This window comes from Centropristis striata, chromosome 6 (assembly GCF_030273125.1).
Source record: "Centropristis striata isolate RG_2023a ecotype Rhode Island chromosome 6, C.striata_1.0, whole genome shotgun sequence".
NCBI classification, from domain to species: domain Eukaryota; kingdom Metazoa; phylum Chordata; class Actinopteri; order Perciformes; family Serranidae; genus Centropristis; species Centropristis striata.
The window spans coordinates 8,792,109-8,818,192 of NC_081522.1; the positions used below are offsets into that span (position 1 = coordinate 8,792,109).

The 26,084-nt window shown below is 41.5% G+C and overlaps 1 protein-coding gene across 2 annotated transcripts in view; it reads left to right on the top strand.

Annotated features, from left to right (window-relative positions):
- The first annotated feature begins 702 nt into the window (after positions 1 to 702).
- kcnd2 (potassium voltage-gated channel, Shal-related subfamily, member 2) overlaps positions 703 to 26,084 on the top strand; it is a 38,000-nt gene continuing 12,618 nt past the window's right edge. For both annotated transcript variants that reach the window (XM_059335280.1, XM_059335281.1), the window contains exons 1-2: positions 703 to 912; positions 1,163 to 2,344. In XM_059335280.1, coding sequence (XP_059191263.1) covers positions 1,233 to 2,344 — 1,112 coding nt within the window. In that variant the 5' untranslated portion in view covers positions 703 to 912; positions 1,163 to 1,232. The remainder of the gene's footprint in view (positions 913 to 1,162; positions 2,345 to 26,084) is intronic.

The window sequence follows — 26,084 nt, forward strand, 5'->3', positions numbered from 1 at the left end:
TCAAAAACGACGCAATTCAAGAAATAATATTGATCACGATTTGTTGCAGATCTGGAATCCGTATATTAATTTCTCTGAAGGAAAAACAACAACTAATAAGCCCGGAAACCAATATTTTTCGCCGAGAAACCGTGCGCATAACATGTAAGACTTTAACAGCGTTAAACAAACAACGATATCGCTCTTAATTGAACTGGGAGGTATTATTTTCCTTTGTACTGAGGATTTTTGAAAGGAAAAACTTCAAAGGACTTTGTGCATTAATGTAGGCAGAAAAAAACAAGATTTATTTCGTCCACAGAAAATAACACCCCTTTATTTCATATATTCCATTATTTGTATCATATACATTATTATACATATGGAGTAAGTCGAATTTTGCGGGTTCACGGTGTGCAGCGGGAGAAAACACACAAACAGCGTTAACTTGATGTTCTGGAGATGCCGCCTACTTGGACGACCATTACGCATTGATTAGTCCCCCCACAGCGAAGCAGCAGAGGAATTTCTGGGTGCAGATAGGACCACTCCTCTCTCTCTGCATATGATTTTCTCTCCTCTCTCCACAGTCGGGGCTCGGTGTGGTGAGGAGGGGGGGGAGGGTGGTCTTGCAGTCGACGAGAGGAACAGGAGTTTATTGAGGAGTAGCTGCAACGGGAGGAAAAACGCATGCAAGCTGAGCGCCGTTATCTTGCGGATGGAAAGAAGAGAGAGAAAAGAAAAAAAGATCGCGCTTGGACGCCTGGCCACTCTCTGCTGAGAAAACTGCTGCTCCGATTGTTTAACTTGTTGATGCGACGTTATTCTACTGTTTTTCCTCTATCGTCTGGCTGCAGCATTCTCGTCCGAGGATAGGTATTTTTTTTATTAAACTCGCCGTGGATGCAGTTTAAAGAGCAGCCTTCCCTTACGGTGGGTGGTTTTCTTTTTACTTTCATTCCTGCTTATTGATGGGTGACGTTTTTCGAAATCCAATTCATATTCTGCCGCAAAGTAGGCTTCCATATCACAACAGTTACAACGAGGAAAAGGCTTGAGAGTGAGACTCAACAGTGCTATGCGCAGTGTCAGTATAACTAAATGGGTTTGTGTGTTTTCTTGTTAAGCCGAGGTGCTTCGGGAGCCTAACCACCAGTGTCTCTGTCTGCTGTTCTTCCTGCAGATGCAATTCATCTCTGAACCATAGCACTGTGATAACCGGAGCAGGGTTGTATTAAACACTACAGGCCAGCATGGCAGCAGGTGTAGCGGCATGGCTCCCTTTTGCCCGAGCGGCGGCCATAGGATGGATGCCCGTGGCGAGCACCCCGATGCCCATCCCTCCGCAAGAGAAGTCGAAAGGCAAGGACGGGCTCATCATCCTCAACGTGAGTGGCACCAAGTTTCAGACGTGGCGAACCACTTTACAGAGGTACCCGGACACTTTGCTGGGGAGCACGGAGAGAGACTTCTTCTTCCACGAGGAGACAAACGAGTACTTTTTCGACCGTGACCCTGACATCTTTAGACACATCCTCAATTTTTACCGCACGGGGAAACTACACTACCCGCGCCAAGAATGCATATCAGCGTACGACGAGGAGCTCGCTTTCTTTGGTATCATCCCCGAGATCATCGGGGACTGCTGTTATGAGGAGTACAAGGACCGGAGGCGCGAGAATGCAGAGAGGCTCCAAGACGACGAGGAAATGGACATGAGTAATGACGTCACGCCGGTGAACCTGACGCCCCGGGAGTTCCTGTGGCGGGCTTTTGAAAACCCTCACACCAGCACCTTAGCTCTGGTCTTCTACTATGTCACAGGCTTCTTCATTGCCATATCAGTAATGGCCAACGTGGTGGAGACGGTTCCGTGTGGGACTATGCCCAACAGGTCGAAGGAGATGTCCTGTGGAGACCGTTACGCGCTGGCCTTCTTTTGTTTAGACACTGCGTGCGTCATGATATTTACGGTCGAGTATCTCCTCCGTTTGATAGCAGCTCCCAGCCGGTACAAGTTCATGAAAAGTGTGATGAGCGTCATCGACGTGGTCGCCATCATGCCTTACTACATCGGCCTGGTCATGACCGACAATGACCAGGTGAGCGGCGCTTTCGTCACGCTGAGAGTCTTCCGGGTCTTTCGGATTTTCAAGTTCTCCCGGCACTCCGCTGGTCTGCGCATCCTGGGCTACACCTTGAAGAGCTGCGCCTCCGAGCTGGGCTTCCTACTATTCTCCCTCACCATGGCCATCATTATCTTTGCAACGGTCATGTTTTATGCAGAAAAAGGCTCCACAGCCAGCAAGTTCACCAGTATCCCTGCAGCGTTTTGGTACACCATTGTCACCATGACAACACTGGGGTAGGTGGCTGCATATAAGTCCATTAAACCCTTTAAGCTTTCACCATAAATCACTGCCTAAACCAGCTCACTGCCTCTATGAAACATCCATATTTATAGCAAACCACAGTACAAACCAACCCAACCCATAAATTGCTTAATTATAGTAATAATCAACAATTTTTCTAAATCTTAAGGAGTAAAATTGGCACACAGAGCCTAATTAACACAAATCTTCGGCCATTGTTTGAGCTAATTGTACTGCGGCCACAGGTGTGCATTTAGTGGACATATTAACGGCCTGGAGGCTGCAGCTCAGCCAATATGAGTGCAGCAGTGGTTTTGCTTTATAGAAGCTTCTGTGCGCCATTCACTGCCTATCAATGAGCCTGCACCTCACAAACAGCCCTGATCCGAAGGTTAGGCCTCGTCCCTGCCTGTTTTTTCAAGGGTCTTTTATTAGACGCGCTCTTTTGGAAAGGTTACTGCAGTGAACACAAACACTGTGGTCTTTTTATGCTTAAAAAAAAAGAAATTCCACGTTACAGGAAAGCATCTGCAATGAAAGAAAGAAAAAAAACGCTGGACAAGATCCTGCATACCGCATTCACGGGGCCAAACAGAGGCACAAGTGCAGTGATTGAATTGAAGGCAAAGTAGTTTACAGAATGTATAGACTGCACACACACACACACACACCTCCCCCCTCCATACACCACCTCTCCTCTGCCTCTCACTCATTCTCTCCCAGCTCCTCTCTCTTCCTTTAACGAGCTACAGTAAATATTTGAATGCTAATTTCATGCTCATGAACAACGTCAGCTGTACTATGTGCTGATGTAGCATAAAATAATTAAAAGCGGTTAAAACGATTACATCAAATTAATTTGTATTGATGAGCTCAGTCAACCGCTCAGAAGCTCGCGTGGGTTATTATTATTATTGTTATTATTACCATTATTCACTCCAGCTCAGCATTCTGGGGGCGGCGCGCTTTCCAAGGTGCTGAAAAAGTTGTTATCAATGAGCAGACTGGCTGACATTTGGTTTTTATCCGTTCAAATGAATAAAGTGAACGTGGCGTTTGAGTGCCTGGAGCGCGATTAAGTTATACAGTGGGAAATAATAATCGGACCGTTTCTAATTCGTGTGTAAAAATATCCCGGTTGCTTTTTCTTTACTCTGCTACTGCTGCACGTATGAGGCTGAACAGCCACTCAGCCAATGTTAGTCCTCAGGCGCCGCTCTCCACTGATGACACAGAAATGAGGTCCTGTTGAAATAATGTTGTCTTTTAATTTCAAAGTCATAACATCACAGATCAAACATTGCAAAAACAAATTGCCACTGGCTGTGTGCGCTTGTGTGTTTAAGTGTGTGCTTGAGATGTGTCAGGCATAGCTAATTCTGTGAATATAAAGTTGAGCTGCACACTTTTTTTGCATAATTTGTGTTTTATTTGATGCAGGAATGCTTCATAAAAAACAAACTGAATTGTACGCTTCACTTTTTGGGAAATGGCTCCTTCCTGATGCTCATATCTGCATTGATGCAGGTACTCTGCACCTGCTTACCTTTCAGCTCTGCAGACAACATATCTGCTTTTTATTGTTGTTATCATTATTGTCATTAATATTATTATTTATTGTGACCTCGCCAGCCTCTGTCTATCTCATAAAGCAGGCGACACTGAGTTAGTGGATTCCCTGTCTTCTTAATGGCACACAAAGCTTCCCCCTGCGCTCGCTCAATACCAGTCGAACTACCACTCACCCTCGAAATGACCAATGAGTGCATAATTAGTAATATGCATGATCCGGTGATTGAAGCTGCCAGCTCAGACGTAATGCTGCATTGGCCATGCTTTCCATTCAGATTCAAAGCGCAGATGAGAGATGAGTTGTGTAAGAGGGTACATTATTTATCTTTGGGGAGCAACAAAGATATTGCTGCATTCAGCTCGGAATCCCCTTTGTGTTGCTCAAGATGGATTTGAAAAAGATGTTCGGCCGTGCGAGAACAAAACTGAAATGTCCTTGGTAATGGGGACGTTTCTGTCACTCCATTGTGAACCATGACAGCCAGGCTGACAGATTTGCAACCTGAACTGAAGCCTTGCAGTGGTGCAGAATGCTGCATAGTGGACCACCGGTGGAGAGGCTGAATACCCATCACTGAAAGACAAAGTCGGCTCCTTCTCATGATCCATCATTGTCTTGAGGTGTGCTTTTAAAAAACATACAGTGGAGCTGAAATGTCTGCTGAACACACTGAAGTGAGGAAAATATCCTGTTGTTGTACTCTCCTCCAGTAACCTTCAAATGCTTATCTGATCTGGGGAAATGAGCTGTTGTGATGGCTTCACATCTCGCCATGCAGAAAAATTGATCCACGTCTAACAAATAGTTATTTAAGTCAGATTTGAATGTGGTAGTCTTTTCCTTCGGTCGCAAATAAGCTCTTTAAAGACTGGCAGGGGCGCTGCTGGCTGTAACCTCCATTTGAGGCATTTGATTTCATTCTGACAGTCAATGATGCCTTTTTCCTGCATGGTATCATGATGCCTTTCCACTACATATATTTTCAATTTCCCTGACTCACACCCTGTGGAAGTAAAGACAGTGGCATGCGTTCTCTCCCCTGCTGATGGCCCATTGATTGTGCTTAAGCAGACGTGCAGACATTGGGAGAGCAGGGGCTCCTGTTCAGAGGCACTTGGCAGGCAGCCTGAATGAAAGGGAAGGGTGCCTGGAGACCAGCGGAGAATCAATAGCACTGTGCAGCTGCGTGTCACGCCTCTGTGTGTCTACTGCTCTGTGCCACCAAACACAGGACAAGACCCACTTATCCCTCCTTATTTATTGAGCCTAATCTCTGTGGCTGCTTTCGGATACCTAACAAAGAGGAATCTGCCTCTCTCAGGATGCTCCTGCCAAGATCTTTTGGGTTCCTCGGTGTAAAATAAGAGATTTTTATCTGCGGTATTGTGTTTTGTAACATCTTTAAAAACTGCGCTCTGAGAGTATAATTTTGTGACTTGATTTAATACTGTCCCATTTAAGGCGCCGATAGATTCCAATATAAAGATAGCACTCCACTTTATTAGGCTGGAATCAGACTTTGCAGTGTTTTCTTGCTCTTGTTTTCTCTGGATGATCCACACAGTCAGGGTGAATTAGCTGCAGAGGGACTTTTTGGTGCTTCAGATCTTTTAAGTGATTTAAGGTGTAATGGAGTGCACTGCTGAGAGCAGCTGTGAAAACGGTGGAAGTCAAGCGCAACCCACAAGGGAAGAGGAGTGGGGAGGACAGAGTTTAGTGTGGCACAGCGGCACACACGTTCCTCTGGACACAAACAGACATTACCTTTGATAGACGTAAAGGGATGTAGCATCCGGCACAAACATTTTTCCCCAAACAAACACACTTTTCTCCTACTCCTCATATCAATATCCCTCTTTCTGCCTCTGAATAATGCTGAGAGGCACGATTATTGTAATTACTGATTTGTTGTGACATTTATGTGCATTGTCCTACGGTGCAACGAACACGGCTGTACATGCAGTCGCTCAACAGATGCAGAATTTATCACCATGTCGTTTGTCTGTGCTACAGCTCCGCCCACCAAATACGACTGGAAAGGCTTGACAAGTGAGCCCTATAAACCTCTCAAGATAGGATTTATAAGACAGAGGAGGCAAGGTTAACAGACATGGGGGTCACTGTCAGGCCCATAAACTACCAGAAGTATAAGCATTATCATGCTTGCCAGTTTTGACACCTCAACCCCATTGCAATCAAAGCCTACAATGCAAAGCTTTAACTTCATGCTTCAATATGGTGCAGAGCAAAGCTTTTTGAAGTCCAAACCCTTCCCTACACGTCAAATATAATTGAAATGTACAGGAACAATCTGGAGGGCCTTTTACTGTATCTGCACCCACGAGATAGCAAATGCATTCTTAATGATATAGCACTCGTGTGGTTGGATAAGTTACCAAGCCCCTCGCAGCCAATGCAGAGGATTTTCACTCTTTTTTTTTTTCCTCCCCGACTGAGCACGACTGTCAGCGAGAACATTTGGTGTGGTTGATTATGTACTGCAATGGGTGTAATTTTTGTGTTCACTAGAATACATTACACCACTTGGCATTGTGTATGTTATGCACATTATGAAAATCAGCAATCCATTATGAGCTATGTGATGAATTACTGTGTAACGCAGAAGTGGCTGATGTGAGATGTGTAGGCTGCCATTAGCCTGTAGGCTCATAGTGCCTCTCCAGGTGCTTTATTGGGGAGGAGAGGTGATGCTAATATGAGGCTGGTATAATGGTCCTGAAGTGACAGGTGACTTAATGAGGGGAACCTGGCACTGAAATGTGTTCTGTGCAAATCTCCTTTCTGCCCATGCAAATGACTGCGAAATGGAGGAGTGAGAGCGAGGGGCGGGAACAGGCAGCCTTCCTCAGAGATTAAGATCATTGTGAAAGACAGAATTTGTGAAAAAAAAACAGTGATGCTCTTTTTTTTTCTAGCTAAATTGAAAATACGCAAGCCCCTGCATTTTCTTTATTCTCTTTGTTTTCCTCACACTGAAACAGTTTCACACTGGCAGCTCGAGATTTAAAAAGGGTGCTATGGAGGTGTGAGTTGAATGATTGATTAACATTTTATAGGCATTCATATATTACAGATTTATTACATCATATTTATGTACTTTACTCAGCAGAAACTTCAAAGACTTCCATTTGCACCTTAAATTACATTTTAATGATGGCGTATATATTTCTATTAAATAATACAATGTCAAAAAGAAAATGTATTTGCGGTCAGTCAACCCTGAACTGAAAACAGATTATGGCCAGCTGGTAGGTTGATGTGAGGATACTGTGTGTGTGAACTGACTCTAAAAGCAGGCATGCGTCACTGCGGATGGTCAGATTGATAAATAATCTATATGGCAAGGACAAAATGGCTGTCCCTCCATTTGATTCGATTTCTTTGACAACCCGTCTTCGAGGCAGCGCCAATAACACTCATTCCATGCGGGGGGTTTTTCATTAATTCACTTTGAATGTGCTGCATTAAGCAGGGAAATAGACTAGCATGTTCTGCACTTGGGGCCTGGGTAACGTAGTGTGAGGACATAAAATATGGCATCAGTGTTTTTTTCATTGCTCAGCATTTTCCTCATCTTCTTTGTATTGCAGGCAACGTCAAAGATTAATGGAATTTTCCGGAACAAGATTAAAGTTACTCCGAATGAATGCAGCATCACTGCATTAGGAAATAAGGAGATATGTGAGAAAACACATCACCTCGATTTCATTGTTGTTAGAAAGTATTTGCTCCGCCTGGCTCCACTTTCATCCAATCTAACAGCCCAGAAACCCTGACCCAGCTTGAGAGAATGATTGAAATGGGGAAATATTGCCCATTATGGGACTGTGTCCTATCTTGAAAGTTGATATGTTGTAAAAGATATCGGATGTAAAGTGTACGCCATGAGATCAGTGGATCAAATGGTGTGCGGATGATAAACCCAAGCCCAACAGCTATCTTCTCCTCTGGTGCTGCATGCCTTATTTACATACTCAGCATTTACATACAGATGAAAATGGCTTGTCTGGTCATGGAGATTGGTATGCAGACACACATAATGCCTGCTCATCACTTTGTTGAGATGTACAACTGTATTTTAAGTAGATTACAGCGTGCTTAGCATTGGATCCACGCAATTGTCATGTCACGATCGCCAAAATGTATGTAAGAAAGATTTTAGGACTGTCCGGGGAAATGCTGAGCTTGTTAATCTTAACACATATCCTTATCATTACTTTTATTAATATTACTGTCTTTGCTGACAAAGCTGGATACTGTTTAAGTTGTCTAGAGAGGCTATGATATGGTGGCTGAGAGATGAAGGGGTGAGCGACACCAAGTAATTTGGTTTCAGTCCGATACCAAGTTAATACCAGGACCAGAATCACTGATATCGATCGGAGACTTTTCATTATTAAAGGCGATAATGTAATATCATGAAGGGGAGGACAACAGGTCATGATTTATGAGGTCAACATTATCACCTTTTCATTATTAATATGATACTTCTGAAAAAAATTTCATCAGGGTTTAGTGGTAAACAACAAAAATGTGTATTGTGTGTCTTCTGTGAGCGAACAAATTGTTTGCCGTTTGAATACAGCAGAGAGGCAAAGAGTCCATGTATTAATAACAGCGTTCGTTCCATTTTCTTTTCGTATCAATCTTATTGATGCAACTATCGATACTGAAAGTAAGACTTAGTGTCTGTCCTATCAGTCCTGTAGGTATCGATCCACCCACCCCTACAGCTCAATGCAACTTAACAAAACACAGTCATGTGAAGGAAATATTTTTACCACTTTAATGCAAATGTGACTTAAATATATGCACAAATGAAAATAAAGCAATACAACAATTAAACTAGATGGGTAGCTGACGAGTACAGACCTTCGCCAAGGCCATGCCCCATCTCGCAATATTAAAAAAAGTAAAAATAATTTTTGCACCCACCCTGTGATACAGATCTTCTCCAAAATTGAATTGGTGCTTTCTCGGCTCATGCTACACCTGTCCACCAAGATTCATAAAAATCGGAGCTGTAGATTTTATGCAAATCAAGTTTCAGCAAAACCAAACCAAAAACATAACATCATTGTTGAGGTAATAACTAAAAACTGACTGAAGTATGTACTGGATACGCTAGTATGAGCTTGAAATATGTGCAATGCTCTAATGTCATGATTGCAATATTGGTGGAGAAATTTTCACAACACTTGTAGTTGTTTTGGAAATCAATTTTTTAGCATCTCCTTGTTAACGTCTGACTTCCATGATTTTCACTGTGTATATTTTTATACTAAGTGATGTCAAGAAATTAGTTTCTTGATTTGATTGCACAAAAACTTTGTTTAGAGCATCTTTTTTTTTCTGAATGCAACCTACTTGTCTAAGTCTTTTTTTGCATTTGTGTTTTTCTACCTGGAGTGGGTTTTTTTTTTTTTACTGCATCCAGGCACTCTTTAAACCCACAATGGGTCACTTTTAAACAGCTTCTGTACTGATTAACAATCAAGATGTGTACTGTTAAGAAGTGGTACTTTGGAGGTGCTAGTAGGCAGAATTGTGTTACCTTTAGACAGAGCCTGGCTAGTTGTTTCCCTTGTTTTAGTCTTTACATGAAGGTAAGACAACCACCTTTCGATTTTGCTTGCTTTTCATGATAAGTGGCATCCAATCTGAGACTCTCCGCCCCAGAAGAACAAAAGCATAATTTATTTCACTAAGTGCCCGAAAACAATTTATGTTCACATTTATCAAGCAAAAACACCCACAGTTATTATGGCAAACATTGAGGAAGCCATGTGACGGAATTATGGGCCAACAAAATCCAAGTAGGGAGGGCAGCATTTATTTATTTTTTAAACCATGACCATGATCGTTTTCTAACTATTTTAACCCAAACCACAATGTTTCCTTAAACCTAACCAACTCATTTTTTGACTTAACCTAACTGAGCTCTAACCCGTTGTCCTGCCTACTGGAAAAAAGGCATCAGATCAGGAAGCACTTCTATAGCTGTGTTTCCATGCACATATTTTTTATTTGCATCTTTATGTATGGCATTAGAAAAGCTGGATGGAAATGGGAAAATTGCCCTCCAGAAATGTTTTTATGCTCACTTGAAGTAGTCTTTGTTGAAAAGGAGTTGATGTGCTAAAAGGGAGATTGAAACCTTTGCAGAATAAGTACTCACGTACATTTAACTCACTTGACAAGTCAGCTATTTCCACTGTCGGCATCTTCCTGATATTATAATAATATTTTCAGTAAACTTTACCAATTCTTACTGTTTCCAATTGAACCAAATTCCTGAAGACCGCTCTCCATGTATCTACCATACATGGATCAGAGGGCCAAGGCATTTTTTGTTTTCTTTCTCTTCTTCTTCTGCTCTTTTTACTGGTGCTTTACAAAACGACACAGTAGCCTTGGTTGTTCGCTCCACAGCAGCTGATAGAAACACCTAATTGGCATTTTTGTGTTCTCTTCCTCTTATTCTGAAAATATCTTATTAATAAAAATATTAGAAATATGTTACTATGTCCTTTCATTTTAGGGGGACCTGACTTTCAATACACCATTTTCACACACTGCAGAAACCTTTTTTATAAGTTCAAGTTCAGCCGATGAAAGTTTCCTTGGAGAGACGAACTGTAGTCACTACCACTCACTTGTTAAAATTTTCATGGTCAGGGTTTCACTGTAAGGTCAGCAAACTAATTATCAACTCAACATGGTGTTAAAACAACAGAGGAATGAATTGATATGAATAATTCCCACACGATCACATTAGCATTGTGGAGAGAAAAAACCGTGGAGTTAAACATATGCAAGTCACTGGCCTTGCATTGTTACTTCTTTGCAACACTTGAGCTAATCGGCATACAAAGAACAGGCTGTGGTTTGTTTTCACAGAGAGCTCTAGCGTTTTTAATGCCCGCTATGCCTGTCTGAACATTACACTACTCCCCACATTGGCATGTAATGAGCGCTGGTTGAGGGAGAAACAGTTGTTCCTTTATTTTTAGATGCCACTGTAACTACGGTAAACACAGAACTAGCATTCATTATGCGGCATTTCCCACACCCGATCCAGCCTTTGCCCCCTTCCTGACCTCGAAATCCATCTCTGCAGCACAGATGTAGGAACAAAAAGTTATGAGGGAGGTGATGATAGTCCCACCCGTCACAGCGAGGAGTATGGGAGGGGTGAATTGCACTTTGCACCGTTTTTTTCACTCAGGCGCATGGGACAGCATAGCAAACACAACATCTTGAATCGGTGCCAGCTTTTATAATGCCAGACTGTGAGTATCCCTCCCCCTGACATTTGTCTCTTTATCAAAAACGCCCCTCAGCCAACAAGCCAACATCTGTGATCAGCAGAGATTCAGAGATTATAGCTAACAGCAATCATCAGTCTGCTGTGTGAACGAAAAAGAATTCAAAGAGTGATGTAACTTCTGCTGGTCCGACACCTCATCTGAAGAGCGATAGGATATTGCTAGATAACGCTTTAAAAAGAAAGTTATGCTGTTTTTAAAGCCTCTCAGCAAAACATGAACTGAGGTGAAATGAGGGAAATACATTACTTTGACAGTAACCTCAGTTTTAAAGTACCTACACTTAAATGCAGTGTAGCATACATTTATTTCCTGGGTAGTGACACACTTTCAATGTATAATAGTGTGTAATGTTAACACCAGATACCGTCTTGTATCCTGTGAGAGCGTTTAAATCAATACAGATGTACCAAAGACAAACAGAAGGCATAGCTTGTCATCAGTTTCGGGGAGAGCAGGGAAACTTTGATGCAAACGCATTAATTGAAATTTGGTTTACAGCCCATTCATAATACGTGAACGTGAGCAGCTTCTGAGCAAAGGCATGAATATTGATTCAGCCTGTTTGTCAGCTTAAAGCTCTGTTTCACTCTTGATGAACCGTCTCCTTTTTGTCAGAGCTGAGGCATCTTGTGCCAGTTTACAGCGGCAGGATACCACAATAAAAGCTCCTCATGATCAATACTGATCCCACTTGAATGAAATCCACGGTGCTCGCTGTAAAGGCGGAATACAGATCTCTGCGAATGCGGCTTCCAATCAAGCCGCCCATACATGCCACTGTTAACCCACTTTCATTGTTCAGCCTTTGCCACGGGCTCCATAGATTATTAGTTTCTGCATGCAGTATGAATGATAAGAGGCGATGGATGTCCCATTTCAGTTAAGGTATAAAGAGCTTCCTCCTGTCTGCCTGGCAGGGAGGTCCTGCTGAGATGAGGGATGTCAGCCTGTCACCCTGACGCATGGCAGCTGTTTCCTGCCTGCCCCAGCTTCTATAAATAGCTAAATATATCACCTAATGTAGGCCATTTGGTCAAACAGAAACTAAACAGGGCATGTGCTCCGGGGCTATATTTTCCTCTTTCAACACAAACTAATTTCTCGTGTGCAGGTGTATCAGTGTCTTTGTCTTCTTTCATGGTCTCCATGCGGTCTCAGATGGATTGATGAAATATAAAGTTGTGATCATATGTGGTGCTTTAATTTTGTGTCAAGTTCAGACCTTCAGATACATTCAGCTGTGGCCGAAATAGTGAATTTTTAAACAAAATAATAGTCATTACTACATGGATCGTGCACTAGTTTTGCATCAATATGACTTTGCAAAGGTACTCGGAAGGCTGCTTTTCTTTGTTAACAAATAACTTTAATAAACAATAATTCAAATTATTATACAGTATGAATACTGAGTATACCATTGCCAATCAATTCTAGAGATTCTAGAAATAAAAACCAAGAACATAAAGAATAAATGACAATAAAACAAGTGGTTAAATAAACATTAGTTCTCTATGTTTGGTATCAGTCAATTTCTGAGCATTTAAATAAATTGAATAAAATAAATACAAATATAATCGCTGACACAATTTCTAAATCATCCCAAACATAATTTCTGTATTATATGTTCTGCAATAAAAAGTTGGCACATTTTCGACAATATACGCCAATATCAGTAAATGTTGATAAGCCTGTGATAGGCCAATATGGGCTGATAAAATTGGCTAACAGGGCTCTAATAATTAGGATAAAAATATATATTTTTATGCAGACCAATTAAATTATTTGATTCAGAGTGGGATTTTCTTTTGTACAACCCTGATATCAAAAAGAAGGCCGTGTCCAGAGTTCATCAAGTTTAAAATTCAAAATGATATTTGCCAAAACAAAAGTTAATCGATTGAAACAATAAATATATTGTCTTTGTACAGTTTAATTGAATATAGAATTACCAAATTATCACATTGTGTTTTATTTACATTTTAGACAACAATGAGGGTTAGTCTTTGAATATAAATACCAGAGTGCATTAAAAAAAAAGCATCCAAATAGAGCTCAGCAATAAAACTGGCTGAACCCTGAATATCCTCAAATCATAGAAATGTATACCTGATGGGCAGTAAAAATCTGATTTATCTGTCAAATAGGCCAAGTGTCAATTCTTGAGCCATTAATTTAGTTAATAAATTGAAAATAAAGTATTTTAAAGAAAGAGGAGTTATAGGCCTTGAAATGTTTATTAATTTTATCTGATACATATTAATGTTTGTTTATTAACTTGCCCCTATTGCAAAAGTGATCCCTGAGCAAACCTGGTAACCCTGGGCTTCTGTATATTGATGGTGGACACAATAAAACCCATACAATATAAAGCCTTCCAATACAATATCCCTGCAATAAATACCAGCTTGTGAAAAGTGCTTTGTTTTTTAGTTATTTTTTTCCCTTTAGGTGTTGGTTCTTATTACGAAGGCAGTCAAAATTTTAATCACACACAACAATATGATGCAATTGGATTACCACAAAGTATGGTCTTAAAGAATTACCACAGTGTTAAATCAACACTTCACTGCCACAGTCACAACAGGGATTGAGCATTAAATCTTCACAAAGCGAAATGGTGATGATGCTTTTATTGTGCCCGCCACCTGTAATTCAGAGCAGTCAGATGGCAGGTTAAAGGCATCACATATCAGTGTCTGTCTCTGAGCGTAATTTACTATCCCACAGTGATAAACCATAGTATTTTTCCAGGTTTCTGCATAAGCACACAGTAGGTTTTTTTTAGCAACACTTCAGCAGCCTCGTTCTATGAATGGCAATGTTTGTCTCTCAGCTGCGTGGCCCACATCTTTAGCCCAGACTGAAATATCACCACAACTGTTGGATGGATTTCCATGATATTTTGTACAGATATTAATGTCCCCCAAAGGATGAAGCCAACTGACTCGGTGATCCCCAATTTTTTTTCCTCTAGTTTAGTGGCCCACATTCTTAGATTTGAGTGCTCCCAATAATGAGCTGTGATCCACTCAGGTTTCATCTAGAGCCATAGACCAGTCAGAAATTTGGTTTATGACCAAATTCCTAAAAACTAATGACATCCCCATCAGCCTCAGTTGTTCTTGTATTTAGTGCTAATTAAGAAAAAACCTCTGTGTCTGAAATGTGAAGCCAATGCAGAAGTGCCTTAAACTTGCATTGTTTCTAATGGCCACTCCACTGATTGTATGAAAGTCTATAAGAAAATAACTCAAATGAATATATGATTCTAATTGCTAGTTTTAAGTCTTCTTCGATATAGCATGATGTTCATTTTTGTAAGTTATGTTCTAAAGGCTAATACATACTCCGCAAGAACAGAAAATTTGCTAAAACCAATGTTAGTTCTGGCCAGAACATTTCATACTACAAACTCAAATGCAGAACTCCTGGGAAGTCCTCAAAGGGCCCTCTCACTGCAGCACTATAGTACTATAGGACACCTCATGAGAAAAAAAGTTCTGCCCAGATGATGTGTCAAGCTGCGAGAACTCCCAAACCAGCGCTGTGAATGACGTCATTCTTTTCACGCAGCCCTGGGAAAGAGAACACATTTCTCTGTTCTTACGGAGTATGTATTAGCCTATTTTTATACAGTTTATAGTATAAGCCTTCGTTTAGAGTGAAAAAGACGATGAAGCCGGGAATGCTTGTGATTTAGAAGTCGCTACCACGTGCACTGTGTGTTTTTGTCTTCAAACTTGACCCTTTCGCAGTATTTTTTCAGTTTTGCTTGCCTAAGACTGTCTTGTTCAGCATTTGGTTGTTATTATAAACACTCTAAGGAGACGGGTGCACAGTGCTAACCAAGTCCGCTTGTTAGCGCTAACGTTGGTTGATAAGCCCTCACCAGCTTCACCCTCTCATCCACATGTGGCCAAAATGGCCAAAATGCTAAACTAGAGTCTTCAAAATTATATTCCTCTACCTAACAGTGGCTACATCCACTTTTTATGTAATGTTCAGTGCAGCCTCACACAGCTGCTGGTTTTAACTTCTGTCAGTAGTAACTACAGTCTGTCAAGGTAACTGTACGACAAGTCTAAAAATGGTAAGACCTGCTTCTTCTCGCTCCACCATCACACTGAATGATTTTCACATTTCATTGTGCTATCACAGATCATTTCAACATCACTGCTAAAAGACATACTGTCAGTGAAGTACGCTCAGTTCAGGACAGTTTGCTGTCATTGTGTTGTAGCTTCACATTAGGTGTTTTACCATTTTGTCACAGAGCAGGATCTTGTGATGGAGAATAACTATATTTAATGATAGTTTGGCTTTTTTTTAAGTGGGGTTGCATGAGGTACTTGTCCATATTCAGTGTTTTACTACAGCAGATGGTGGTCGGCAGCAAGCCTCCAGTTTGGAGGAGCAGGCAGGAGTATGGATACTGAAGCTACATGTGCTGTAACAAAACTTATTATAGCCACCTAAAGAAATCAATATCAGTTTAAGTGTATGCTATATTTAGAATATTTTCACCACTTTACCTTCATACAGTCACTTTCCTCTATATCTTACGGCTCCTTCGCTCTCTCTTTGCAGAAGTTCTTCTTCTTTATACTTTGGTTCATTAAGGTATCTTCTTGTCGCCATGCTGAGTGACATTTTGTCACCGTGGTCTTCATTTCTTGTAGTGTTGTTTCCATAAACTGACCCAAACAGCCATAATACAGTGCACAGCACAGATGCATATGCAAAAACTGCAAAATGCAGTGCGAAAGGAAAGCGATGTCTGATTGTAATGTAAAGGGGGTCAAATATTTTAGATATAGCATGCATTTCAAGTGTTATTTATATTTTTGGTGGCTAATGTACGTTTGGCTGCTGCCTCCATCCACAGCACTACACTGCTTAATTTCCATGTCAGTACGCCTTCCTGCTTCGCCATCTACTGTAGGTAATAAACCAACTATGGATGAGTACCTCATACAACCCCAAAAAATCTTAAAAAATCTCCTGTCTATCCCTTTAAGAAAAGGATCTAAGGACTTCTTCCACCTGGCTGGGTCCTTTCACAAGCTGTACTTGTGAAAATGTAAAATTCCAAAACAAGTCTTTGTGTATTCAGTTCAGGTGTTTCTTAAGCCTACATGCAGGTAGTGAATACACACTTCAGGGGGTAAGTTAGGCTACCAACTAACAAGTTCACACCAGGTAAGCATATTGAAATGACAAATCCTCATCTTATCCTGTCAATGCCTTCTGATGCTGTTAATGGTCGGATTTCATTTATTTAAAAATGGCAACAATTTAAAAGCTTTATTTAGAATGGGATAGCTGATAGTTACTGTAGATTGATATGTTCACTGAGGTGTTATTGAAGTGTGGGTTCTGCTCCCACCTAAAGGATTTCTTGCCTGCGTGTCTCTCTGCAGGCGTCCTACACAGGAGTATCTCAACTGCTTAAGGATTGCATTTCCATGTGGGGATTTTTCGCTCCTTTTTCAAGGTATTAGTGGAAAACCGTAAACAGTTGATTATTATTTGTATTTTTCCCCTTAGCCAATTGTCCGTAATCCCTGTGGAGGAGCTTAAGAGTTAGATTTCTGGCATGCATGGCCTTATCTTTACATAACGGCCACAGACAAATGGAGTGTGTCTCATTTCGACTAAGCCACACATTTGGGCTGAAAGGCAAAGAAAAGCAAGCGAGTCGAGCAGAGAAGAAAGCAGCTAAGACAGTTAGCATTAATAAAGCCGGACACTGCAATCAATTCCAGGGCCAGCTCAGTGTCATTTACTTGCACATGCATGGAAACCCACGCACTATGTACATTCCTGATGCAAATGCTGTTAGCATTCGTGGAGATGCTTGATCCCCGGGTCCTCGCTGTCCTCTGGAGGTCACAGGGGACTCACACGCCTGAGCATCCTGGGAGACGGATCCCGCATCAGCTTCTCTAATGTGACATTCAATTACCTCCAAAGGTGAAATGGTCTCATTCGGATCCAAAAATCAATTTTGCATGGACTTTGCCGCAGTTTACACCTCCAGGCTCTTCTCCAGACTTTTGTGTACACATGTTGGTGGCAGAAAACAAGCTGCGTCTCCGACGTTCCAACTCCCATCGTCTTTTCTATGAAATGGCATCCATCAAAGTTAATGGGCTGTAATCATCACCACAAATACACTGTCACACGTCCCACTGCTCGCTCCTGAGTATTCAACTCCCAGTCAATGGGATGTAAAGAGTGACAAGCGTGAGGAACACAATTTCCCATATCATTAACGACTCCAAGTAAGAATTGGAAGAGAATCCACAAAAACTTGGCCATTTTTCAGAATTTAAGAATCTTGTCTTCGGGGACTGCAGAGGAGGAACATTCATCAGATGTGCATGTGACATACAGTCAATACCACTGACACTGTATTTCGGGAACTTATCAATGTTGTCATCTTGTGAAATAATTCTTATTAAAGTATGTCACTCACTACTGACAGATCTGCTGTGTGGTAGATTAATTTTCCCAAGCAGCCGATCCTGCCAGCTTCAAATCAGGGTTCAGCGTATACTATATATCTACTTATCTCCGGGCTGTATGCTGCTGGACGTCTGATTATACATCACACAGGCACACACACACACACACACACACACACACACACACACACACACAGACTACTCTTTCAGTGCCTGGTATGGCATCGCTCCAAGAAGACTGTCCCTGAAGTATTTGTGTGTTTGATAGGATGTTTTAGCTCTAGTGTCCCCAGAAGACAATTTGTAGACCTCAACAGATGGAGAAGTCCAATTAGAAAGCGGCGAATTAATGGGAGAGATGGGAGACAAACGTTCCAACTCTTTTTCTCTCCCCCAGGACAGACTGCTAATCTTAGAGTACAGGTACAAAACCAACATCACTTCTGTTTTGGAGGGGAAATTGTAAAATGAAAAACAAAAAAAACGCGAGAAGGAAAATAAAAGCTAGAAAGCAGGCGGGGGGGAAAAAGCGCCTGTGATTTGATTTCTTAACTCTACACAGTCAAAGAGGAACGCGTTGAATTTGATACAGCTTGCTCTCACTCCACATCTACAGTATGTAAAAATATCTCCTTCTGTTGTCTGATTCTTCAAGGGCAGACGTCCCACAAAGCAATTGCCTTGCCATCAGCCAAGACCAAAAAAAGGAGAAGAAATGAAAAAGTGCTTAAATATAGCAACCCCCTGGGATAGTGGGAGGGAGGGCGTGCTGTAGTGTGATTAAAATGAATAACCTTCATTCAGTCACGATTGTTAACGGTACATTCGAATGTGCTGTGTGGTGGAGCCAAAGCTGAGTCTTTACACCGCCTGTCTTCAGAGGTTTAACATCGTTATTCATCAGGAGGCCTGTCCTCCGCGCTGACGAAGATGCTGAAGTTATAAATAATGGGAGTTGTGTTATTAAGTACACATGCTTTCTCCCGCTGGCCTGGGGTCAGTTTAATTCAGGCTGCAGCCACCCCTGCTGTGAAACCCGTTGATGACTGATAGATTGTGTGCGATGCAAGTCCAATTTTCATTGGCAAAATGACCTTTCGGTTGTGTTGTTGTTGTTCCGCCCATGGCCCTGAGTTATTATTTTTCGTGTCATATTTTGATGTGACAGGAGAAGTCTCGTGGAGTGAAATGGAAAAAGTAATGATGTCCCCGTGCGCACATGAAGTATCGTGGTGCAGGTGGGGAGATGGTGGATATGGCTGCAGCTAGCAGCAGCTCTACTCTGCCCCAGGGGCCAGTCAGCAGCTGTTACAAGAGATGCAGCTCTTCCCAAGACTTCCCCACAGGTTCTCGCTGGTTCCTCGTGCTCGCTGTTATCTGCGCTCGCTGCTGTCGCCAGCCTGGCTGCTGTCCACACTCTCTGAGAGAGTGCTCAGTACATTTTTACGCTTCACCACTCTTTCTGTCTCATCCCAACCTCCGCTATTCCCCTCAGCTTCACTGTGAGATTTTGAAGTGTTCCTTTGAACTTGCAGCTGTTTTTTCTAAACGGCTGGAATTTGTACCTTGATGTTTGTTTCAAAGACACACACTCCGAGGAATTTAAAATGCTTCTTTCACTGGTGTGACAAATATTCGAGGCCATTTCTGTATTGAGTCCTTTATCTCCTTACAGCATCCCATACAATCATCAGCTATCCTGCATGAGAGTGTAGTTTTGCATGTACAGGAAGCAAATTTGAGGATGAGGGGCTGCAGCTGTTTGCTGTAAAGAGCTGATATAGACAATTTAAAGTTGCAACTCAAACAGAATCTAGAAGTTTTCTGGTGTTGAGCATGAGGAAAATCAATCCTTTCTCTCTAAAATGTATTATCCTGAGACTTTCTCTTTTTCTCTGAACTCTAGAAATATACTTGACCTGCTGGGCATTTCTTTTGTTCTTTAGTCTTTTTCAAGCTTTTATAGTGGTGATCTGCCCGGAGACTGCAGAATGATAGTCAATCAAATGCAAAAGTTCACTTTTGACTTTTTAAATATTTGATTGAACAATCCCACTATAAGATCAAGTTTTTTCTTCATCAGTGGAGGGAGTTTGCTCAGTTGTCTGAGATTTGTTGACATGCGAGATCAGTAGTTCTAATATCAAAACAATCGCAGGTTCTTAAATCAGAGGAAGTGCTGCTTTTCTTTGTCTACTATAATTGGAAATTAAATAACCTTTTGGTTGTGAACTGTTGGTCAAGACATCAGACTTCAGGTCTGGTGATGGGCATTTTCAATTATTTTTTGACATTTAGATTTAACAGTTTAAACAGTTAACATTTTTAAGGGTAACCAGTGATTTATTGCTACATTCCCATAAAGTTTGGGCTTGTGAGAGACAAATTAAAAAAGGAATTGTCAAAACTGGAACGGCAGAGGCCAGATATCCTGATCTTTCCATAGCATGAGTAAACAGGATTTTCAACTCCCAAAATGCAATTAGAAAGCATCTTTCAATAAACCCTCCCTGCCTGGAAAAATGCCCACTTCTTGAACTCCACGCCTCTAGTTTATAACCCAGGCCTTAAGTTTGAAATATGAAGAGCATAGATAACCCTGATGACCAACACCATTAGGGTTATTTTCTCAGACATTACACATCTGTTTTTACAAACTGAGTACTAATCATCATGTGGAAAGTTGGCAGAGTGCCCCTTTTAATTAAAAAAAAAGACCTGATAAATTAATAAATACTTAAAATACTCTAGCTCTGAATGAATAAAACTGGCATATTTAAATGAAACATGATCTTAATGTTTCTTTACAGTAGTTGCAATTTGTCCAAGAGAAAAAAAATCCACTGGGCCCAGAATCTGGTGACTCTGTTCCCTGCCGTTAAAAAAGCAGATTTTTAGATACTGTAGCTCATGAATGCACACGCTGCAAACTCAGAGTTAAGGGGCCATTTGGTGGAGGGAACTGATATCCAGCGGCTGCTCTGTGTGGAATCGCACATCAAAGTTAATCTTGCACCGTCTGCTCTGGCACCGCAGAGCACTAATCTGCTGTCAGTGTAATGAGGCTCCTGGACCAGTTCTCCTTTCCAGCACAGAGGCACTAATCCGCAAGACCTTTCACGTTTTCCCTCTTCTCCATCACCTGAGCACACAACAAAGGTCACAGAGGTCACTTTGAAATCTCTTCTGGTCAATACCAGCTGATCATTTGCATAGATCTCTGTGTACAATAAGAGCCAGTAGGAGGACAACTGGGTCTGTTTTACACATCGCAGAATTTAATAAAACAACAACACAACTAATACTATTAACACTGATATTAATAAAGCTTAGGGGGTATAATGATTCTCCAAATACATGGTTCAGTTCAGACCTTTTTTGTGGCAATTAATAAGAAACAACAAGGGAAAAAAATCTAGGTTTTTATTAAATCAACTACAGAAACACTTCAAGAGCACTGAAGAACCCTCAGGTAGATTAACTTTATAAATTAACTTCACATAAATTAACTAAATATAGACGATCAGTCTACACATTGCTGCAACTTACAAAAATAATAAATTATTCCACAAAATCAAAGACAAATTAAATTATGTATTAGGGGCGGCTGTGGCTCAGTTGGTAGAGCAGTCGCCTACTGATCGGAATGATTGTGGTTCGATTCCCGACCATGGCAGCCTACATGTCGAAGTATCCTTGAGCAAGATGTGAGTGTGAATGGGTAAATGAGCGCAGTCTGTAGTGTAAAGCGCTTTGGATAAAAGTGCTATATAAGTGCACTCCATTTACCATATTACATCCTTGACCAAGACAATATTTGCACATTGTTTTCTCTCTGTAGAATGCAATCTCAGGGGAAATCTCACTTGAGTCTGTATTTTTGCAATGACGAGTGGACTGCTTCACTCACTACATTGAGCAGATGGAGGGATGTAAACAATATAACACAGTGCAGGGAGATAATATGGATGGAGACTCGTAGCTAACAGTTCGATATCCAGGTTACAGCTGCTCTCTTTAATGATTTCTACCTGTGGTTACACTACCTGGTGTTCACAAGCATCACAACCTCCTCTCCTTCCTTCTTGCCACTCCTCCTGACGTCTCTGTCTGCCCAACACCATTTGAAGCACATAATGCTCCATTCACAAGACTGCCACACAGAAATTGGATCCACAACATGAGATCTGTTAACGTTTTGTTGCAGTTTCTGGTCTCGGTCCCTCTACTAATACAACACTTCTAAAATTGCTACTTAAAGGACCAATGTGTACGTTTCAGGGGGATCTATGGGCAGAAATAGAATATTTAAAATGTATGTTTTCATTAGAGTTTAACCACCTGACACTAAGAGTTGTTGTGTTTTTTCGTTAGCAGAGACTGAACCCCACAGACGCTGCCATGTTTCTAAGGAACAAACAAACCCAACACTTGCTCAAGAGGCAGCCTTTCACATTTTTATGTTGAAATGAAGACCATTGTAGGTTTTTCTTAATTGGTCATCTGTAAAATGACTCACCTTTAAAAGGGAAGTATGGTCAAAGACAGTCCTAAAATATAAGTAAACCTGACAAACTCTCTCCCAATTCAAAACACTGGAGTGCTAAAACTCAAATTTGTGATGTTATCAAGTATAAAGTGTGGAACTGCTCCATAGACAATGATTTGGGAAAGATAATAATGACTCTGAGCACTCTCAGAGGAATGTTTTCAGTTTATGGGTACATTATCTGTTTCAGAACTGAGAACTCTACATAGAAAAAAGCTAAGAGAGCAAACACCCCGTGGGTCCATAAAACCTGTCTCCCGTTCATTGGCTGCATCTGAAATTTTATGTTAAAACATGCTATTTAGCATGCTCAAACAGTGTGTGAGCTATTAAAGTATGTCCAAATCCTCAGTATGAACCAAATGGAACATGAATAGCATACTATTCCTGGAGAAATATTATAGTTTGCAAACACCTTAACATAAATATCCCACAATGCAATTCAGTGGTGAAGACCAGTTCATTACAGACAGTAACGGATGGCAAATTTGTAGTTATCCCACAGAATTTTGTCTGCCCAGTGTTTGTGTAGAAGTGTAGAGCTGTTGGAAGTTAAGTTGGGAATTGATTTTTTTTAACTAACCTTTAACCTTTTCCTCATGTCAACCAAGTGGCTTTGGTGCCTTACCTTAACCAAGTGTTTGTTTTTCAAACGTTTAGACAGACATCATTACATGCCAGAGTTTGTAAAATATCTTTTGATTTGGGCAGGAAAAAATTTGCTGTGAGAAATCCTACAAACCTATTTATGAGAACACATTGTTTGATACTATGTACAATGTTTTTTTTAAAGGACAGCAACAAGTTAGCTCTCTAACAAGATAGACTATAAGTTTGTATTTTCTAATAGCTGCAGTCCTCCTACAGAGGTCAAGGAAAAGCCAAGAACTCAAAAAGTTCACTGCTGGCTGTCAGAGACAGTAGAGTTGAGGTTGGCACAGATCACCATTGTTGCATGTCTCCAACCAGCAAAGAGGCTCTCTCAAAATTATGTGATGAATACAGTTCAGTTCATCTGAAATCATACTAATATTTATTTACTTAAAGCCTGTTGACATATTCACATATTGAGTCTGTAGTGCACAGTATGGGATTTCACAGTCAGCAATTGTTTATGCAGCCGCTCCAGACTTTAAATTGATGACATCACAAGTTTCTGGCTTTGAGAGGGACTAGGTCATGTTCACAGATATTGATTGCCCTCACCTCGGCCATGGACATAACATATTGGAATTGTTAATTAAGGTGGCGGCCCCCTTTAACCCCCTCCTCAGGCCTTCACGCAGCAGAGGTGATGTAACTCGCCGCATGCTCGATCAAAGCTTTCTGTGTTGAAGAAAATGCCACCCCTCTCTCGACCGCATGCCGATTAACCTATGATGAATACGGAATGAGTTCATTAGCATAATCGCTTGAGTGTCTGATGATTTCATTTTATTATCACGTTCTCTCATAATCCATAGCTCTGGCGCCCCTCCGTGCTTCCAGCCCCTCTTTCATGTGCCTTTGCCCTCCCCATTCAGCCACGAAGCAATGTAATTGCATTATCAAAGTATTATACTGACGATGGGGGAATATATTTTTAGCCTCTGGCTTTCTCAAGTAATGTAAGGAGGGTGGGTAGATATCTAAACATGGAGTGACAAATGAGATGGTGAGCAATGTTTGAGTCAGTTTACCTCGTTTCATCATGTCCTGCCTGATTGAAGACTTGCATCATCCAGACCTCCTCCTGACACACAAATTACTGCTCTCACATTTGCTGTTTGCAAGATAGCATGCTATTTTATGGGTCCATGTGGATACTTAACCCTCGTAAAACTTCTATTAATACAGAACAGCCATTCATCTTGTAATTAAAAGGAATTGCCACAAGGAATTGGTTGTAATCATGACGGTGAGAAGCCGTAGTAGAGGTGACTTGGCACATAATGGCAGTGGAATAGGGCTGCTTTTTTGCATAGGACAGCAGTTGTTTCTCAAGTGTCAGCAGGTGTAGACTGGGAGACTGGAGAAGAGTAGAAGAAAAGAAAAATGTCAAGCAGGGCTGTGCTAGCACTGCATGATAATAGAAAAGGAGGAGAAAAAGAAAGAGAATGAAGCGTTTCATCTCCATCTCATAGTTAGAGGCAGGCAGGTCCAGGCAGAGGAAGGGTGAGTCAAAGTCAGGAATGGAAGAGCGGTAGAGAGGAAAGCTTTTTATCATCCCTGACTCTTAAGAAGATCTCCCAAATGAGAGAGGGCGTGCATGCTAATGTCAAAGCCGCGGTGATAACTAGCCGCCTGGTTTCGCAGGGTGAGGGTTAAGCTGGGATTTGGAGGGCTGAGGGAATACATGTTTGATATGTGAGCGGCAGAGATGAGGTGCCTTTGCCAGAGCTATACGTGGGGGATTATTCTATATGGTTTATCTGTGTCTGCATGGTTAAAAAGAGAGGAATTTCACCAGCCTTTATTGGTTCTGTGTAGTTCCTGAGACTCCACTGTGAACCCTCAGCTGGAAGATCAAAGCCACATTGACACTGCTGCATCACAAAGTCTTCATTTACAATGCATTAACACCGACTGGCATGTAGCCATGCGTGCCATAGCTGTCTCCTTGAACTTCACATGCTAACCTTCAGCTCGCCTTCCACAAATCTGAGACTTGATCTCAGCTGGATTGCGGGAAGCATAAAAAACAATCTCTCACATCTCAGCCGTGCTTCATTTTACTGCATTTCAACATCCAGTCAGAGCAGCATAGTCTGTGCATTTATGCCCACAGAGCCGGGCGATGTTCACCTATCTCAAAGTTGTCCTTCCCTGTAGCTATTGTTCGCAGTTACTCATACTTGAGTGCTCTGTTTTTCCTACTGCACGTATTACACCAGGCAGTGCGGTCCTCTGGCTCCCTCCTATCTCTGCCTTCCCATCTCCCCATTATGTTGTGTAGTCCTGCCAGCCAGCCTCTCCTCTATCCCTTATCACCTGCAGTGAAAATCTAGCAGGCTAATCCCAGCGCCTGTGGGATTCCCCCCTCTATAATGATGTATATCTGAGGGATAGCATCAGAGCAGAGCCCTATCAGCCCACACACTCTTAATCCCATCAGTCTTTGGTGTCCAAACCCGAGAGAGGCAACGTTTTGGATGTTGTGCTCCCGGGCTGCAGCCAGAGATGCAGTGCAGAACATCAGGAATGATACGTGGCGTTTAGGGATCATGTTGGAGATCATGTTCATTTATTGTGCTTCTGATTCTTGAAACCTTGTGGTGTACCTCCCCCAAGGATTGCATTGCAGCAGCCGTACACACTGTAGCTGTGCCACTGCATTGGAAAATTCCTGCAGGGTGATAGCCACCAGTGATGCTGCCAGTCTCTCTGGCATTGCAACAATTCCATTTTACAGTCTGTTCATGGCGGAGATAGATAAATACACAATGCGCTTAATATTTTAACATGCTGACCGAAACACAAAACAGATTTACATTTGCTTCATCAATAATATAGATTTATGGTACACAAGAGAGAGTTTTCTTTTATTCAGCTAGCTTCACTTACCCTTGTTTATCTGTAAATGCAGCAGTCTGTGTTTGCTGCAGTTCTTCCACTGTGGTCAGATTCATGATGCCTATTGGCACAGAAAAGAACGATCATATAGCCTTCCCTTTCTTGTTTTTACACACTAAATTTTTTATGAGAGCTCTTAATATGACATAACCACCCTCAAGACCTCTCCTGCGGCACTTCATAAATCTTCACAAAAACACCCCAGAAAAATTTATATCTTCTTGTCACTCATGTTAGTAT